This window comes from Perognathus longimembris, chromosome 11 (assembly GCF_023159225.1).
Source record: "Perognathus longimembris pacificus isolate PPM17 chromosome 11, ASM2315922v1, whole genome shotgun sequence".
NCBI classification, from domain to species: domain Eukaryota; kingdom Metazoa; phylum Chordata; class Mammalia; order Rodentia; family Heteromyidae; genus Perognathus; species Perognathus longimembris.
In genome coordinates this window covers 33,276,140-33,296,240 of record NC_063171.1, presented here as the reverse complement: position 1 = coordinate 33,296,240, position 20,101 = coordinate 33,276,140, and the positions used below count along the sequence as shown (strand labels likewise).

The window sequence follows — 20,101 nt, the reverse complement described above, 5'->3', positions numbered from 1 at the left end:
TACTCTAGTAGTAAGCAATTGTACTTTTAGTATGAGTACAAATTTAGTACATTTAGTACATGTACAAACAATACATGTTGAAATAAATGATATTCCAACTCAATTCATCTTAGTCTTTTGGGGGTAGAATTCCAGGTTCTAGAAAGGATCTGAAGAAGACTATAAACCAGAGAAAAATGTACCTACACATATACTTAAATGATTTTATAATGTCAGGTATGGTCTCACATGCCTGTTATCCCAACTACTCAGGAGGCAGAAGTTGGAGGATCACAATCTGAGACCAGCCAGTCAAAAGTCCAAGACACTATCTGAAAAACAAACTAAAGGCAAAAAGGTGCGGGGGCATGGCTCAAGTGACAGAGCACCTGCCTAGCTGGCAAGAGATCCTGAGTTCAATCCCCAGAATAACAAAAAATAAATAAAGATTTTCTATATTACTTTTACCACAAATAAAGTGCAGATGGAGTCTTGCTCTGAGAGACATCATAATCACTGCATTGATAGTCTTTGCTGGAAATCCTGTAGCTTCTGCCTAGATTCTTCCAGTGATTAGAAATTTTCTACCTCCCCATTTGGGGACAGTGTTAATGGCTAGAAAATGACTCTTTACTTACAATGTAGCACCCATCATCCTTATTCTCCCCTGAACAAAAAGGGTGAGAAATTTGCTATGAGAGGGATTGATCCATTATTCACATAACTGCTTTTCAGTTGTTTTCGGACACATGCTGTTTTGGGTTTTTCTTACCTTCCCTGATTTTTGCTTTGACTGGTTCTGTGTCATCAGAAAAAGCACAGCTGATCTCCACCCATGTTAAGGTGTGATACCCAGAAAAAGACAGTATATCTGGGCATCATCTCCTCCTTTGTTCCTTTATGTTGCCCATGAAGCATTAGCATTTGGTCAGGCTCCTCACACCACTGACCCTTAATGAGCAATGTGTCAGTAGTGCTTTCCAGCCTTTTTTTTCAGGTGTGCTGTTGATAAGCTTCATCTCCCCACCGGGCATTTGTGCAGCCTGCTGCTTGGATCTAATTGCAGTACTTTTACATTTATCCTTGTTAAATGCCATCCTATTAGATTTGTTCCATGCGTCTTACCTAGTGAGACCTTTCTGGATCTGGATTTTGTCATCCAGTATATTAGTATTAATGTGCAGCAAAGAGCTACCATTTTTTAGTATATTTCTCTAACCACTGTGCTTACTGACTTCATCCAGTTCTCACTGGTTGAAGTGTGTGTTATTACCCTTGATTTATGTAAAAAGAAGCTGTAAAAGAATCCAAAGGATTAAGGAAATTTAAGAGGGCTGCAAAACAGCTGTGCAATGGACTTGGGGTTTAGACCCAGCTCCATCTGGCTCTGAATATCATGGACAAAGCCACCACACTACATTACCACCACCTTGATGTTGTGAACAGGACAAACCAGGACCAGTGCTTTGTTTCAGGCTGAGGGTGGATTCCTCCAACATGACTGTTGTGGACTTGTCACTTTCTACATTACCTCCCATCATCCTAAGGAACAGCAGGATGAACTTTCTTCATTGTTTTGAAGACATAGAATAATTCTGTACTATTCCAAAATCTTCTTTACTAAGTAGTAAAATGATGCAAATGGAATGTGACCTGTTTGGGGGTGATTCAGCTGGCCCCTATAAGTGCCAGATTAATTTGCTATATTATCTGAAGTCATGGTTTGAAGATCCATGCTCTAGATTCTGAACCAACATGGTTGCTGGACCCTGATATTGGTCATTTGGGTCAGAGGTGTTATACCTTCCTTGAACGAGCCTCTGAAAGAAGAAAGGCTAAGATATCCTTCCTAGTGTTTTCTTAAATAGCCACATACCCTTCTGAATTAATTGTAGCTAAATCTATGAATTTGTCCAAACTATTACTGAATATGCTCTAAAGTTTGTGCTGATATGAAATGTGACTCTCAGAGCCAGTGACTACTGACAGCCTTATAAATGAGCCTAACAATGACAAGCCTTTGTTCTCCTTGACTTTTAATTTCAAAAACGCAAATTAAACCTCATAATGGCTTATTTGTGACAGAAGCCTTTGACCTGAGACCATGGAGGAATGCAGGAGGGGGGGAGATTTCCTTCAAAGATTACTTGGTGAGCAATAGTAAAAATAGTATATAAGAACTAGGGACATGAAGGGAGCTGGTACATTCCCTTTGTTCTGATCCTTGACCTAAAATAAAAGACCTCCACAGGGAACAAGTACTAGCAGCTAATAAAGTCTCTGTTTCCCAGGATTCTGAGGTGTGCTCTGTTCAAGGAGCTATTCCCTGCTGGGATGGTTGGCTGGAGTTTTTCCTTCCCCTATGGTGTACAGTGTGATATGAGAACCTTGAGAAACATTAGACCCAGGGATTAGGCCTCTTAGAAAGCAGTTTTCCACCTTTATTCTATGATAAGTCCTGTGAAAGACTCAGGTGTATGTGCACATGTGTTAGTGTTAGATAAATTATGTTGTCTTATTTACTCAATTATATGGGTTGCATTCTACAACATTAAACACGGATGTTTCATACGTGCAAATACATTTCCACGGTCTAATTTGTAACACACCTCAACTCACGCTCATAATCCTTTTCCAACAGAGGTGGAATCATTGTATATAGATCTTTGTAGGTAGGAAAACAGACTCTTTGAAGCAGCAAACTTTTCTTGTATCTTTCTCTATTACAAAACCCCTTTGGATGGAGACTGGAGATGGAAAAGGGAAAACTTTCAAAATCCATTGAAGGCATCAAAGCCATCTCCCACTAGTTGACTGGAGAAAACCCAGATCCTGTGATACTCTGCTGATGCCACGTGACTTGGCTACTGAGTGTGTGCCAGCTGTGTGCTCAGGAAGCAGGCTGGATGTTGAGGGGAAATGGGGAGTGAAAACACTTAGGGAGCAGTGTGACTGAATGACCAAGTTGTAAACTACAGACACAGACTGACTGGAAAAGTTTCAGCCAACCCCTCAGAGATCTCTAGAACAAAGGCACATGCTATTAGAAGAACCCACAGTGGGGGAAGTCCTGAACCACTACAATGCTCAGTCACTGCCCAAGGTAGGCATTACAGGGACTACCAGGCAAGGGGCTGTCAGAAAACATACTCCTGGGCTGGGCTCTGAGTCCTTCTAGAAGGAACTTAGGATGGCACACATGCCTCATTTCCCTGTCAGCCACACAGTGGAATGGGGTCCTATTTCCATTCTATGTGAATGCTAGAAAGATTACTTTAGTGATTTTGTAATAGTAACAATGTTTATTTTTTATTCATTATAAAGTAAGATTATTGTTACCTTACAAGTGTCCAAAGGGAAATAGATATGCATGTGTGTGTATTGTGTATCTGTGCATACACAATACACAAATACATATATACACACACATAAATACACACAAACACACACACATGCCAAATGGTTTTTCAACAGGCATTTTGGGCAGCAAATGGAAATGGCCTGAGGGGTCTAGAGAGCAGAGGTCAATGAACTCAGGACAATCCCTTGAATTTTCCATTAGTGAGTAGTTAGATGAAGTAATAAATAAATTATTATTAAGCACTTTGCAAATAGAGTGTTATGTAAATGCTAAATAATCATAATAATACAGTAGCATGCTGATCTTGATAAACTGGTCTGCTTCCACGTCATTTAAAATGGATGGCACAGCAATGTCTGTGAAGATGAATGAGGTCCAGGTTCATAAAGCCAGTAGCAGCCGTCTCTTCGGCAAGAAGGCTTAGGCCTCTGCCTCCTCCGGAGTTACTTCACTCTCCTCCTTGTCTCAGTGGGACAATTAGCAGAGTAGAGGGATTCTGGCTGGCTTTAAAGCGGGGTAGTAAAAAGGCTCCCATGCAGGGCTCTTGAAAGTAAACTTAGGTGAGTGCATAGGGATTTGCATTTCTGAGAAGTCAGGGCTAATCTATAAAAGGCTGAGGGCAGAGAATTAACATTTATTGAGCGCCTCCTGTGACCCAGACATTGGGCTCACTTGGTGCTCTGTGTTTATTATCTCATTTATCCTCCAGGCCAGCACATTAAGGTAATAGAGGAGTGGAAGAAAGCAGAATGCATTAGTATTTTCTGAAGAAAAAGCAGAAAGACCCACCCCGTGCTGAAGCCACTGTTTTCCTTTGTGTTCTGGAGTGGAACTTAAGTGTGGGAGTGAGTAGGGGAGAGTCTCTGGGAATCTGAAAAAAGACTATCCTGGTGATTTATGGCCCCCAAACACTAAACCCTTAGGATATACATTTGTGTGGTGATTGACATCTTCCTTTGGGGTTACACCAAATAATCACTGCTTCTTGGCCCTGTTGGACCTAATGCATCCTGGACCCTACAGCTGGTGGAGCCTGATGCAGACCTTTAACACAACGAATGTGCACAATACATCATTCATGCACTTCAGTGGACATTATCTCATTTGATTCTTATGCAAGTCTATGATTCAAGTTTTATTGCTTCTTAGATGAGAACACTAAGGTTTTTGAAGTAATTTGTCACTTCAACAACTAATCTAAGGAGAGTAGGTGAGAACCACGTTGGTCCACTAAACCATGGCTTTGAACTGTGTGGTAATCTTGTTGCTGTGAACCCTAGAAGTCCTGATATCTGAGGGCTTGTTTTCTTTTTATTCATCACTGGGCCATGTTCTTAATAATGATTAATTACCCTTCCATTTAAAATGCCAGCTCTTAAAGTATGAAAGTAGCTCAAGTGTTTGTTTGCTAACAGCTTTATTGAGCATAATTGACACACCACAAACCGTACATTTGAAGCACATAATTGGCTAAGATTTGACTTACATGCATAGCAGTATAACCAAGATAATAAAGATGACCTCACAAACTTTACTTCTTTTCAGTCTATCCAACCCATACCTTTTCCCCTCTTCCTGCCCCAGTCAATCACAGATCTGCCCTCTGTCACTATATTTAGCTTGCCTTGTCTAGAATTTTATACAAATGGAATTGTGCAGTATATACTTGTTTTCATCTGCCTTATTTCACTCAGTATAATTATTTTGAGATTCATCCAAGTATCTTCTTTTTCTTTGTTTTATTTATGGAGTTGGGACTTTGAATAATTAGTATGTATCTTATTTAATTTTAGCTTTGGACTCAATCCAAAGTTCAGCTTTCAGTTCTGTCATTTATTATCTATGTACCAAGAAGTAAGTCTCTTACCCTCTTTGAGGTTTAGGGTTGTTTTTTTTCATCTATGAACTGTGTCAACTGTATTGCACAGAATACATATGTGAAAGGCACTTGATTTTGCAGTTCACATACACATTTTTGCTGACATTTACTTTTTTCTAGAGCTTAATTGAATTTATTTTTATGATATGATGGCTTTATTTTTATTGTAAGTGATAAACAAGTGGGGTAACAGTTACATAAGTCAGGTAATGAGTACATTTCTTTTTGAACAGTATCACCTCTTTGCTCCTTTTCTCTCCGTTTTTCCCTCTTGACCTCCCTCCCCCACAAGTAGTATGATTCATTTTTAACATAGTGTCTAGTGAGTATCACTGCTGCATTGGTTCACCCTTTGCCCTACCATTTCTGTGCTCCTTACCCTCCCTCAAACAGACAAACATATACAAGACAAAGGTACAGAAATCCAAAACAGCCACAAAGGAGAGGGGAGAAAAAGCAAAATAACAACAAAAAAAATCTTGTTTCTCCATTTCTTGGAATTCATTTCAATAAACATCATTTTATATGATGATATACACATAGCTATTGAGTCTTTCACATACAAATTTTAAATAATAAAAATAAAATGTTCACAGTCCTCATTATCAAGTAATGGTAGCCTGACTAGATTGTAGGGTTCTTAATAGTGACATATGAACTCACTCTTTTCAATCTCTGTGAGAAGCCTGTAAAGTATGCGAAGATATTATTATCCATATATTGCAGACCAGGAAGCTGAAATAGAAACATTGTAGAATGAGAATTCTAGCTAAAGACTATTATTTTTCATTATTATACAGTTGCCTTCCCATACACTTTGATGCAAACCAGTGACATAAGATTTCAGGGGCATTGTTACATAGACAAAAATTGTCTTTTTATTTTAACAAACTCAATGTCAACAACGAAGTCCAAATTACAGCATAGCTGATAAAATAACAAAATTATTACTTGAACAACAATTATCATGAAGGAATACCAAATATTTTAAGGGTGTCATGGTATAAACCTATGATTTTAATTTATGAAGAGTCATCTATACATGTTTCTACAATCAACTGTGACAGAGTCAAAGGCAAGGAATCTGCAAAGAAGAAATCATGGTGAGCAGAACAAAGTTGGCTCTGAAAGCATTGGAGAAAGTTTTGTGTTAATGTTGATGTTAAATAGTCCCACCTAAGCAGATTGCACTTATCCCTCCCAACTTTGAGAATTCACCATCAATTCTGAGTCCATTGGAATTGTTACAACAGAATGGGAACTTCAGCTTCAGTGCTGGTTGTTTTTAATGCAGATATTGGTATTTAATAGAGATTTGGAAATTGGTAGGGAGAGAAGGAAGAAAATTTTAATTCATCTTGGGCAACTAAGTATTTTTTTTTTTGCCCATCCTGGGGCTTGAACTCAGGGCCTGAGCACTGTCCTTGGCTTCTTTTTGCTCAAGGCTAGCACTCTACCACTTGAGCCACAGAACTACTTCTGGCTTTTTTCTATGTATGTGGTACTGAGGAATCAAACCCAGGGCTTCATGTATAAGAGGCAATCACTCTACCAGTAGGCTATATTCTCAGCCAGGAACTATGCATTTCTTATATGTCCAATATGCACAAGATTTCTCTGACTTTAAAAAAAAATACTGTTTTAAGGGAGAAGATAAAGAGATAAAGAATATAAAGTAATTCTTGTGTGAAGAAAGACCTAGATTCAAACATAGGAAGCAAATATCAATAGAATTGATGTCTATTTGGAAGTGGGCATGTAGGGTCTGGACTTGAAAACTCTGAGAAACCTGTAAACACAGAGTCTTGATAGTAATAGATTTTTTTGTAAGCAGATGAAAGAGACAATTTTTGGTCTCTTAGAGGATCCAGGAAAAAACTATATCAGACATTTGTGTTTCTAGATAAGGAAGTTTGTGAGTTTTTGGCATATAGAATATAGTTGAAGTTTGGGGTGCCTGAGATCATCTAGCACAAGTGTACAGAGAGAGACTAGATGGAAAAAGCATGGTTAAAATCAATGTCATATGCCATATTGAAGTTTTTTCAGATAATATTCTTATGTAGACCTTTCCTTTTTAAACTATTTTAAATCTACTCATTCCATGTATATACCATGTATTTCTTGTAAGCAAGTCCATACTGGTATCTATATTCCATTGAAATACTAAAAGGGGGGCTGGGAATATGGCCTAGTGGCAAGAGTGCTTGCCTCCTACACATGAAGCTCTCGGTTTGATTCCTCAGCACCACATATATATGGAAAATGGCCAGAAGGGGCGCTGTGGCTCAGGTGGCAGAGTGCTAGCCTTGAGCAGGAAGAAGCCAGGGACGGGGCTCAGGCCCTGAGTCCAAGGCCCAGGACTGGCCAAAAAAAAAAGAAATACTAAAAGGGGGGGAACCCCAAAGCCTCCCTGGGTGTGGTCATTTACCTAGTTGGGGCAGGAGTACAAGAAGGACCTGGGATGCAGAGTGTTGTTCTGAGGAGCCAGTGGCATGACATAAGTATTTTGACCAATTGAAAACAATTGGATGTAATGATTTTGTCTTTCTGATATTTTTTTATTTTGGTGAAGATAGAGAGGTGGAAAATACTGACAAGAAGATGGTATTTCATGATGTTCCGTTAGTTGTGTCATAGCCTCCTCAGACTTAGCTCATCTCCACCCATTTCTTCATACTTCTTTTCATCTATCTGGTCATAAAATGGGTGGATTACCTTCTACATGCATATCCCATGTTAGGAGCTAGGGACTCAAAGGGGAATGATGTTTTGTACCTGCTCATGAAAAGCAGAGGGATTCTCTGCTCACTCTGGGAGACTTCATTACTGGCATACTCTTTCCAAGTGTCAAAGCATTCAGATCCCACAGGAGGCTGTCATGTCACAGCACAACTGAGAAGGAAGTGAGGTGATGATTCTTCCCATGCATCAGGTGGCTGAGATACAGAGGTGGGGTGACTGAGATACAGAGGTGGCTCAGGGAAGGTCAGCCTATGGCTTAGGTCCAGGTCTCTGGTTGAGTGTTCTTTCAGGTTGAAGGGAGTGCTTTTTCCAGTATCCTAGTCCTGGGCACTTTGCCTTTCCAATTTCCTAGCTGTTCATTTTATCTCTTGAGCTGACACATTTGACAGGCCCCTGGGGAATACTGACTCAAAAATAACTTGCCTTTGGTGAAGGGCTAACTCCCACAGGTGTAACATGGACTTTGGGGAGAAGCCACTGACACCATTGTACCACCCCTCCCAAAGCTCGCTGCCCATCTGGAGGGGAAGTGTGTTTATCAGTTCTGTATGTACTGGAGAGCACTAGAAAAACTAAATTAGCTCAAACTGGCTGCCATTCAGGTCAGCTAATTAAATTAGCTATTGTTGCATTACTGATAAGGACAGTTTGGAAAAGGAAAAAAAACCACACTCATCCCAGCAGCCATAAAATGAAAGCCAAGAAAATGTGTTAATGGGAACACTCTGAAAGGAAACCTGCCTGGCTAGCAAGAGTACCTAAGGGTCTTTGGTGGCCTATTCTTCTCACCATCTGCTCCAAGCTTAGCACTCACAGCCCTCTCTGGCTCTGCTCCTATGAATACTGCTGCTTTCTGGCTTCCTGGCACCCAGCTGTAGCCAGAGCAACCTTTTTCCCCTCCCACTATGATTCTAGTCCTTCTGGGTGTCCGGAGAGAAGGGGGTAAGAGAGGTTTTATTGGAAAGAATTATCCACACTGACATGCTAAAATATAAAGGCAAGTTGGTACACAGAAGAGCCCTAAAGAAAAGTGGTGTGAGAAGAAGGAAAGGAAGGACAGCAAGATGAAGGGAAGTAGGGCAGGAGGGATGGAGGAGAGAAGAAAAAGTGGAAGACAAGAGCTAGAATAAAAAAGAAGGCAAGATCTAGAAAGTTCCAATGATGACAACTTTTAGCTGCACACTATCTGTCCTTTTACTTGATAATAGCACCTCTTCTACAGAGTGAGTCTAGGCTCAAGACAATATTTAACAGCATCATCTTATGCATTCATAAGAGCATAGCTATTAGGCTCTTGTGATCCTCTGCTGTGACTAGCCTAAACCTGTGCTAATTATTCCCTATGAGGGAGATCACAGAGTCCATATTTCTTTGGGTCTGGCTCACTTCACTTAGTATAATTTTTTCCAAGTCCTTTTGTTATGGAAACAACTGTTATATCATTGTTGTAATTACTTTCAACATGGCATGTGAAACCGTAGCTTCTATTGTTGATGATCCTCTTGTATCCCCTTCCTGTGGTTGTACCCACACTATCACTGTATATTATCTGAGTACATTGGAAACTGTATATATTGGTATTAGAACTAGGGAAGTGAAAGGGAATATCAAAATCGAGAGACAAACGACAAACGACCCAAAGTAAAAAGACAAACGACTCCAAAAGCAATACTTGCAAAACCATTTGGTGTAAACCAACTGAACAACTCATGGGGGGAGAGGGAAAAGGGGAGAGGGGAGTGGAGAATGAGGGAGGAGGTAACAAACAGTACAAGAAATGTACCCAAGGCCTAACATATGAAACTGTAACCTCTCTGTACATCACTTTGACAATAAATTAAAAAAAATTATAGGGCTGGGGATATAGCCTAGTGGCAAGAGTGCCTGCCTCGGATACACGAAGCCCTAGGTTCGATTCCCCAGCACCACATATACAGAAAACGGCCAGAAGCGGCGCTGTGGCTCAAGTGGCAGAGTGCTAGCCTTGAGCGGGAAGAAGCCAGGGACAGTGCTCAGGCCCTGAGTCCAAGGCCCAGGACTGGCCAAAAAAAAAAAAAAAAAATTATAAAAAAAAATTTGAGTCCGGAAGTTAAAATCACTGCCAAATGACAGTAGCTTATACCTACAATCCTAGTTACTTAGGAGGCTGAGGTCTAGAGGATTCAAATTCAAAGCCAGCCAAGACAGAAAATCTGGGCAATTCCATCTCCAAAACAACTACCCAAAACAAGACTGGAGGTATTATTCAAGTGGTAGAGCCCATATGAGCAAGCAGGCTGAGTGAGTCTAAGGAGTAGTTCATACCCCAGGACCAGCCTCCTCCCACCTCAAATAAGTTAGAATTCCTCTCTTCTCTTGCATTCTTTTCCTTTCCTCTTTATCCCTAGCCTCTCTGTTGTAGGAAAATAACACTCTCTCTGTTGTAGTGTCTAGGGGTGAAGCTGCTTGACTGTGAGCTTTTTCACCTATTTAAAAAGAAGTATCAATGTATTAAGAATATCTGTGAAAACTGTGAATTTTGTGTTCTGAGTTCTATGTATAGTTCACTCAAAAAATGAGACGGTTGTGTCAACTTTCATTAACTTACAATATAAGGTTAAGATTCACTTTTCCTCATCAATCTTTTGTAGGTAGAGGCATACCAAAATCCTCTGGACCCAAAGTAAAAGCACATACAGTTGAGTCTTGTGTTTGCAGTTTACCAGCTGTATGACTTTGGACAAGTGACTTCATGTTCCTAAGTTCAGTTGCTTCATGTGGAAAACACAGGCAACAATAACTATTGCATAGAGTTGTAATGAGGATTAAACAAGCTAATGAGGGAAGAATGATAAAAATTAATTGCTTTATTTCTTATGGAGTTGGTGTTTGTGTGTGTGTGTGTGTGTGTGTGTGTGTGTGTGTGTGTGTGTGTGTGACTGTGTCTGTGTCTGTGTCTGTGTCCTGTGTGTGTCCTGGGGCTTAAACTGTGCACTGTCCCTGAGCTTTTTTCTAGCTCAAAGCTAAGCTTTACAGCTTTAGCCACAGCTCCACTTTTTGCTTTTTGTTAGCTAATTGGGGATAAGGGTTCTATGGACTTTCCTTCCCAGGCTGGCTTTGACCCTCAGTCCTAAGATCTCAGTTTCTTAATTAGCTAGAATTTCAGACCAGTGCCTGGCTATTTCTTTAAAACACACACACACACCACACAGTCTCTCTATCACCACACACACACACACACACACACACACACACACACACACACACACACAAACATATTAGTCTATTGAGCTATTGCTAATGCTTACAATGGAAGGGTTTTTTTTCCCCCTAGATAACATGAATGAAAAAGTATCTTCCATTTTTGGTGGCTGATGAGCCATCTGTGGAGTCATCTGGGTCTGGGCCTTTTCCTTTTCCTATATTCAGCTGGTTAGCTGCTCATTGAGATCTTGCCAGAGGGTGGGCAAAAGAAATAAAAACTGAAATCGGTCAATTTGACTCTTTGATAGCAGCCCTGATGAAAGATTGGTGGGTAGAGGGTGTTAAAAGGTTGTAAGCTAAACTAGAATTCTGCATTCTTACCAGGAAATTTCAAGAACCTACTGATCATTGGGATGCCCTGATGGTGACAGCTATTTCTCTTCAATCAAGAATAAAGAATTGTCTTCTCTGTCTGCAAAGTGGCCTCTTCTAGAATGACACATACTGACTTTTGAAGAAGCTAGAGGATAACTGCTGGCCACTCTCATCAGCCAGAACAACCTTGGTGAGCAGTGAGCTGGAAGATTTTGCAACTGGATGCTAGTTGCACCAACAGGGTCCCAAAGCAATAATCATTCCTCTTTCTCTCCCCATGTACTCAGCAACCACATAATCACTCTTAAGCATTTCCTGTGCACCACCATGTAAGATAAAATGCAGTGACTAGCTAGATATATAAGCTAACCTCTCAACTCTCACGAAATTATACTAGATTTAAAGAGTGAGAGTTTTGCATGTGAAAACACAACTAATTACATAGGGGAGAGGACAGTGAAAGCAGTTAGAGCATCTCCCATATACCAGTCTCAGTGTGAGGTGCTGTTCATATATTATTTTATCTAATCCCTATCACACCTCTGGGAGGCATTCCTACACTCCTATGGATGATACTGGCAGTCAGAGATGTGTAATAACTTGCCCAAGGTCACATAGCCAGAAAAGCATAGTGTGTATTTTCAAGTTTAGATTTACCTACTCCATAGTCTAGGCATTATTTCTAATCCACACGTGCCAGTGACAGAAATAGGAGCTCAGAGATATCATGGTAGTGGAATTAGGTCAAACCCAGAGTCTCAAATGCCTAAGAGCAAAGATAGCGTGATAAAGTTTTATCAAGGCCATCAATTGGTTCCAGAAATATTTCTAGCCAGAGGATAAAATGCCTGGGTTCAAAAGCAGAGACAAAGGAGAAGAAATGACTGCACTCCAGTCAAAGCCCCATAATTATCCACATATGTCCATCATAGCAAGTCACTTCCCTTGTCTAGGCATTCCTGTCATCACCTGTGATGAAGATTTCTAGATTGTCTACGTTACTCACATTCTAACATCGGGCAAGTGTGCTGGGAATAATGGTTCTATAATAACCAGACCTGAGTTTGAATGCCAGTTCCATAACCAATCAACAGGTTGTTGGGCAAGTCATTTCATCATCAATACAATAGAAAGAATAATACCTACCTCAGGGTCTTTGCCCTTATTGTTCATTATCTTGGGACAGTCTTCCCCTGTATCCACAGCAGTCACTCATGTCCTTTCTTCTGGTCTTTATTCAACTTATCCCTTAATGAGACCTCCCTCAAACACAGTATCTAAACTTGCAACTCATCTGGCATTGCTTGTTTCCTTTCCTTACACCACATAATAGTTTTCCTTAACACATGACATCTACATACTATAGAGAGCCTTCAGTTATTTTATTTATTGCTTGTTTTCAGAATGTACGCTCTATATGAGCAGAGTTTTTCATTTTGTTTTGTATTCTTTATTGCTGTATTCCCCAAGTTTCTAGAACGATTAGGTGCTTAATAAATATTTCTTGCATACATGAATGTTTTGGGTTTGGATCATGTGAGTAAAATGTTATTCCTAGAGCCACCCACATGGAAAACATTCCTTCCCTGTTAACTTCTTAGTTGATGGTGGTGGTAGTTTTTATTGCATTGTTATTATTGCTCTGCCTCCCTTCAAAGGAGTAGATGCATTCTGTTTCCCCTTCAGATGACCTGGAATTAGCATTCTGACCTCCTTAGTGAATATAAAGGCCTCTTTGTTGATATTATTCTAAAAATAAGAATAAATAGTCATTTTGGGACAAGTAAGGGAGAAGAATTACATGGGCTCTAGCTTCAAATGTCTGGAAGTATGTCACATAGGTAGAAATCATAGGAAACATATGTCTGGTACATACAAAAGGATTGCCACGCAAATGTATGTCTAATGATGAAATCAGCTATCTCAGGAGGCAGTGAGCTGTTCTTGCCTAGAGGTCTCTTATAAGCTGGATAACTACATCTCACAGGCCTTGAATATAATTATTGTAATAAGTGACAAGGTTGGAGTGCAGCCAGAGGGGAACACAATCTTAAAGATCTATGGAGATAGCTAATAAAACATGGCATCCTTGGGGACAAAAACAAATGGATGGCCAATCAGAGTACTGTTTATTGTAAAAAAATCAAGGAAATCAAAGATAGATGGTCAAGGGGCTGAGACAGACACCCCAATTAAAAGTCAAGATACATTAACCATATTCCAGATCTTAGTCAATTTTCAGATTTAGAGCCCACTGACAAAAAGAAAGACTAGGTCCTCAGATAGAAAGACCCTTCAAATGTTGCATGCATCTATCTAGTACTGATTATCCCATCATTTCCCAAAAAGGCTCTCATTTACTTCGATAATTTCCCCACGATATAGTTATTTATTGAGGGAAGAAGGAAAATCAAACAGTGAGAGGACCATTAATTATTGATCCCAAGATGATATCAGCATCTGGAACCAAGATAGTCACCATGGCCTTGTTGCTAGGGTAGTGATCTCAATATATCTATTAGGTACAATTTCTCATACTGGATCCACTGGATTCATAAGAATGCACTTGATAATTCCCTCAGTTGTTTATTGAATAATGGAAGCATATATGATTGGTAGTTGATAGAATGCTCCCAGGGTTCTTTGGACCATGAAGTAAGAGCAATTGTACTAAAGAGGCCCTAGAGTGAGCTTCTGAAACTTCTCTTCCTCCAACCTCCATTTCCCCACCAAAACTGTAAATCAAAAGCAATGTTGCATTCTAGAGAAAATAGAAGTGACTGATGCAATACTTACAGACTCCCAAATATGTAAGGTTGTGGTTTCCACCATCTCTTTATTTCACCAGTTTGTCCTTACAAAATCTAGAAGGATCAAAGCAAACGACAGTGTGTTACAATAAATACGAAATACATAAAACTATTTTCTCATTCAAATACTAACTTCAATTGCAACTGCTTTGCCAAGTGTGGTATCTTTGTTGGGGCATATTAACATAGCCTCAGGTATATGATACACAGCTTTTTGTGTTCCAAATATGTTATTTTTCCATCTCTATTAGGAAGACAAGAAGCATTGTCTGTATTCACATGGCATACAAAAAAATGTACATTTGTTATTCTGCCCCAGGGCTGTGTTAATTCTTCTAACCTCTATTGTGGAATCTGACTGAATGATGATTCCTAGAAATGTTACGTTCATCCACCATAGTGATAATGTCATAGAAATAGCAAATATGCTAGTGGCCCTTAGAAAAAGTATGTATTTTACCAGGTTAGGAACAAAAACCCATGGGTACTCAGGTTCCTGCCACATCAGAGAACTTTAAGAAGTTTAGTGGGGTGAAACATGTTGGGACTGTTTTTCCAAAGGTAATGTCACATTCTGTAAATTCATTCATCCTGCCATGGAAAAGGAATCACAAGATGTACTACTCCTCTTTGGGTTGGGCAAATGGCAGCTAGGAATATATATCTGACCATTTACCAAGTAATGTGGAAAATTTCTAGCGTTGAGTGGAGACTAGAGTTGGAATAGGCCCTGTAGAAATTTCGAGTTGCAGTGCATGCAACCCTACAAATCGAGCCATAAGACCCTGCAGTCCCTACAGTATTTTAGCTATCTATGTTGGGAAAACATACTCTGTGAAGTATGAGAAGCCACACTGACAGTATCACAATCTAAGTCCATGGAATTTTGGAGCAAAACGTTGACTTGTGCATGAGAGAATTATCCTGTATCTGAAAAAAATGGAGCATACTGCTTAAACCTAGGAGAGATGGAGTAACTGGTCATAGGATATCAAATAACCACATGATCACTCTATCCCAAGCTAAGTTCATTCAGACATACCATTGACCTGTTGGCTACTACTAAGATGAGAATTTTTTTATATAGGATGTGATACAGATAATCTTGGAGAGCACAGTCAGCTGCATGAGCAGATGACCTGGACTCCTGTGTAAGCCCCCATTGCTACACCAGTATGTGATCCCCCATGGCTATCCCAATGTGTCTCCAGCAGTTCACACTCTGGCTTTTGCAGTGTTTCCTTCATGATAAAATAGCTGAGCAAGAATGGCCTGGGCTCAGAGTATGGGTTCAAGCCCCAAATGCTTGACAGCTGGACTCTGCCCTTTATAAAAGGCTCTGAAATAGAGCAATGAGGGAAATTCCTGCCAGAGATCCATCTACATTTTATGAAAACAGAAGAGGCAAAAATATAGACTTATCCAAGACAACTATCTTGACTAAGAAACTGGAGGAAAAGAAATGCAATGCTCAGAGACAACAAGGTCCGGTAAGGATATATGTGGGTGGGCCCAAAGAATGAAGATCTTTCTCTCACTTCATGGCTCTTCCCAGAGTATCTACCTCAAAAAGAGGCACTAAGCAACCAAATAGATTCAGTAATTGGTGGCAGTGGGCTTTTCCATTGGATACTATCTTCCAAACATCTTCAAAATCAAAGGCCATTCTGTAGTGTTGTGTCCCTGATTATATAGAGCATATGAAATTGGGGACCTTTGGGTACAGATCAGTGATCTCATCCCCTCCAATTACTTTCAGGGACTCACATTGGAGCTCTGTGTATCCTGTTCCCATAACTTTAGTCCCTGTCTGTCTAGAACTCTGGTTCACAGAAAATGTAGCCTCTTAATCTACCAGCTACAGCTGCTGTCAGAGCATTTTAGCTTTGTGTGATAAAAGATCAGGAAGAAAGGAAAGAAGGCAGGAGTAACTGACACTGATTACAAGATGGTGGTGCTGTTACCAACTGGGGCAGGACAGAACATTTGTCATCCAGACCATTCTGATGACCATGTCCTTCTCGAATACAAAAGTTGGCAGGAGAGTACCAAGAAATACCCCAGTGCTTTGTAGTGAGGAAGGATGGCAATCACTACTACACACTAGGGAACAAGAAAAAAACACACTGTATAGGGTTCATTAAGGCTTCTTCACTAGTAGGCAAAAGAGTTAATTTTAAGAGATAGTTAATTGATGAGTTATTTTTTAATAGTTACTTCTATAAGTCAACTTGACTGAGACACAGGGTGCCCAGATAGTTGGTTAATCATTATTTCTAAGTGTATTTGTGAGAGTGCCTTCAGAAGTGATTCATATTGTAAGCACACTGTCCAACATGGGTAGGTTTCATCCAGGCCATTTGAATATAATAAAAGACTGTTTACAGTAGGAAAAAAATGTTTATACCTGACTGCTGGAGGTGAGATACCACTCTTCTCCTGACCTCAGGCCAGGATTTACCCCATTCCCACACTTGGTTCTTAGGATTTAGACTTGGAATGAATGTGGATATCATGAACTCTGCTTCTCAGACCATTGGACTTGATCTGGAACTGTACGTCTGATTTTCCTGAACCCCTACTTGCAAGTAGAAGGTTATGTGACCTCTCAACCACCATAACTGAGCCAGTTCCTTACAATAAATACAACATATTTACCAACATAGCCTCTTTTCTGTTTCTTTGGAGTTCCTTCATAATGCCTGGTGCTCTAGGCAATGCTTATAGGATCAGCCTTGTTCAATCTCAATGAAATATATCTTGCTTCTCTGAGTTTAGGGCTTTCAGAAAACCTACACAAAGAAACTTTTGTTGGGATAAGTTGATGATAGAGAGGCTGTGAGGTGTGCTCTGCTCTACTTACCTTTACTAGTGAGCAAAGGGGAGAGGAGCCTACTCAGTCCAGCCCTGGAAGGTCTTGGAAGAACTCTCTTTGCCCTGCTCTATCTCTCGTCCAGGAAGATTTTTGTCTCATGATACTCACCCTGTTGTCTATTCCTTTCTCTTTTCTCATACTCTGTCATTCTTTCCCACAGTGGGTGTCCCCACTGGCAGCAAGGTGATCAAGCACAGAGCAGGCCCTATTAAACTCCACTCTTTCCTCTTCAGTAGGTTTCCTGTTGAGACTTGCAGTATTTTAAAAGTCAACCTTCCTGGGGAAAAGAGGTGGAGTGGGAGATAAGGGAGGGGACAAATGTCTCACATGCCACTTGAACTATTACATCTTCTTATTAGTTTATCCTACTGTCATAGAGAGGCCTCTTTGGGTACCATTTTAATTGTGTTGGCTCTCCCAGAAATTATCTCTACTGCTCAGAGAAAAGTTCTGCAATAAAACTTGCAAAGTTTCATCTGAAAGCTCCTGCTTCACATGTGCAAATAATAAAAAAGAAGAGACCCCGCATAAAGCAAGAATTCAGAAACTTCCCTCCTGGTGTCCTTTGATGTGTCTCAGGTATATCTTAAAAGAACAGATTAGAAACATGATTTGGGCACCTACAAACATTCTCTAGGTCTGCTATCAGTTTCAAACCATAGTTACCACACATCCCCCAGCTGTTGAACACAATTTCCAAGCACTGGCATCTGTGGGGTTTGATGCCAGTTCCTCTTCCTGGCTAACAGGCAAGTAAAGTGAAGGAGTGCTTGGCTCAAGATTCCTTTCCTAGTTAGTGAGAACTGCTAAAGCCACTCCCTTTGGGCAGGCTGACATTCAGCTGTACCATAACTTGAGAAACATGACCTTCCCCACATAACCTCACAACCATATAGAGGCTTGGGATCCATTACCAAACTCTATCTACTTGACTCTCTCTTCTCTGATGGGTAGTATGAACACCCAAACACGTGTAAAGTCCTTCTCATGGGGTTGTCAGCCTTCCAAAATGTCTTGAAGCCAATGAGACTGTCCATAAATATGCTTTTCATGGAGAAGGCTGGGTTAGGCCAGGTTTTGTGACAATGAGTTCTGGAGATAGGAGGGAGTCCAAGTCTTAGGCAAAGACAAGTGTCACCAACCTACCTGCAGCCATCCTGGTATTTCATGTATCCAGTCTTCTGTGCTTTTTTTTTTTTTTTGGCCAGTCCTGGGCCTTGGACTTAGGGCCTGAGCACTGTCCCTGGCTTCTTCCCGCTCAAGGCTAGCACTCTGCCACTTGAGCCACAGCGCCGCTTCTGGCCATTTTCTGTATACGTGGTGCTGGGGAATCGAACCTAGGGCCTCGTGTATCCGAGGCAGGCACTCTTGCCACTAGGCTATATCCCCAGCCCTCTTCTGTGCTTTTAAATCATTCTTTGAGCTTTGCAAAAAATTTTCTCTTGGCTAAGCTGTCTCTGGCTCATACAACTAATGTGTAAATCAATCTGTATGTAAGGGAAAAACAAGTGAGGACTGCCTGGTTGAGAAACTTGAGGAATGTGGGCTATCACTCCTACCTGATCTCTGTTGAATGAGGCTCTGGGAGACAGAAATAGAGTGGTGGAGGGAGAAGTGAACCACCCATAACACGAGGAAAGGACCACGGATGAGGGATCGGCTGGGAATTTGCCAAGGCTTCCTGCAATCTGATCTGTCCCAGGGGATTCCCAGGTTTTAGGGAATACCAATTTTTTTTTTTTAATCTGAGGACTGTATTTTATAGCAAGGGTCAGTGTCTGGAGTGTTCACAAAGCTCATTTCAATTCAGTCTCTTATTTAAAGGATGAGGAAGCTGACATGTCTTCACTTGTGTTTTTCAATCAGCCCTTTATTGTCAAATACCCCTCTAACATGAATACTATCACTCCAACCTGTGGGAAGAAGAAATCAAGTATGATAGAGATGGTGTGAGTTGTCCCAGGCCACATAGATGGGTAAAAGTAGGTTAGAGATTGGCCCAAGGTAGTCTAAATTCCAGTTTAAGTCTTTCTACCTTAATCAGGAAGAGTCTTCATGTTAATCTGAGGGCTTGCAGGAACAACGTGTGTGTGTGTGTGTGTGTGTGTGTGTGTGTGTGTGTGTGTGTGTGTGTGTTTTGTTTTCTTTGTTCACTCAAGGCTGGTCGGGTCTGGCCTTTTCTGGTTAAATGGGGATAAATCTCTTGGATTTGTCTGCCTTGACTGGCTTCATCCCTGAATCTCCAGATCTCATCCTTCTAAGTAGCTAGGACTATAAGAATGAACCACTGATGCCCAACTGTCATTTTTATACCTCTATGATGATATGTGAAATATGTACACCTATCCGGATAACTTTGTCCAATTTTGTTCTTGAGAAGCCTGTCATATATAATGAGAGAGTATCTTTCCCAATTTTATAGCATATTTAAAGTTCTTCCTCTTTGATATTGTACTGATAATAGATAGAGGGGGCTTATATACCTGTTTGGTGAAACAAGACACTGACAATGACATGACAGTCTTAACTATTCCTTGGAATTAAAAATCCTGAAGGCTAGGAAGAGTACTTTACGGTGCCATTTATACTGTTGCCAGCAGTGTCAGCAAAGAGGAGCAGACGAGTCCGATAAGCATTCAACTCGTCATCTTGTCAAGCAGTCATCAGCCCCCGGCCTCTGCAGCACTGGGGTAGGACCCTGTTCTGTGGAGCTCAAAGATCCTGTCTGGTTCAGTCAGGAACCTGCACAATTGTGTTGGTGCGATAGAATGTGTTTCAGCTGTCATGGGAAGTCTGTGGGCTGATTGACCTCTACATTTGACCACTTCCTTTCCATCTCTGTGATGCCAGACAGAAGCGATTCAAGAAAGGGCTGAAATTTTACCTAGTGAGAG

At 40.6% G+C, this 20,101-nt stretch overlaps 1 protein-coding gene across 2 annotated transcripts in view; it reads left to right on the top strand.

The window, feature by feature from the left end:
* The window catches only part of Pbx1 (PBX homeobox 1), a 293,956-nt gene extending 280,955 nt beyond the window's left edge, over positions 1-13,001 (top strand). For both annotated transcript variants that reach the window (XM_048357480.1, XM_048357486.1), the window contains one exon: positions 11,532-13,001. In XM_048357480.1, coding sequence (XP_048213437.1) covers positions 11,532-11,552 — 21 coding nt within the window. In that variant the 3' untranslated portion in view covers positions 11,553-13,001. The remainder of the gene's footprint in view (positions 1-11,531) is intronic.
* The last annotated feature ends 7,100 nt before the right edge of the window (positions 13,002-20,101 follow it).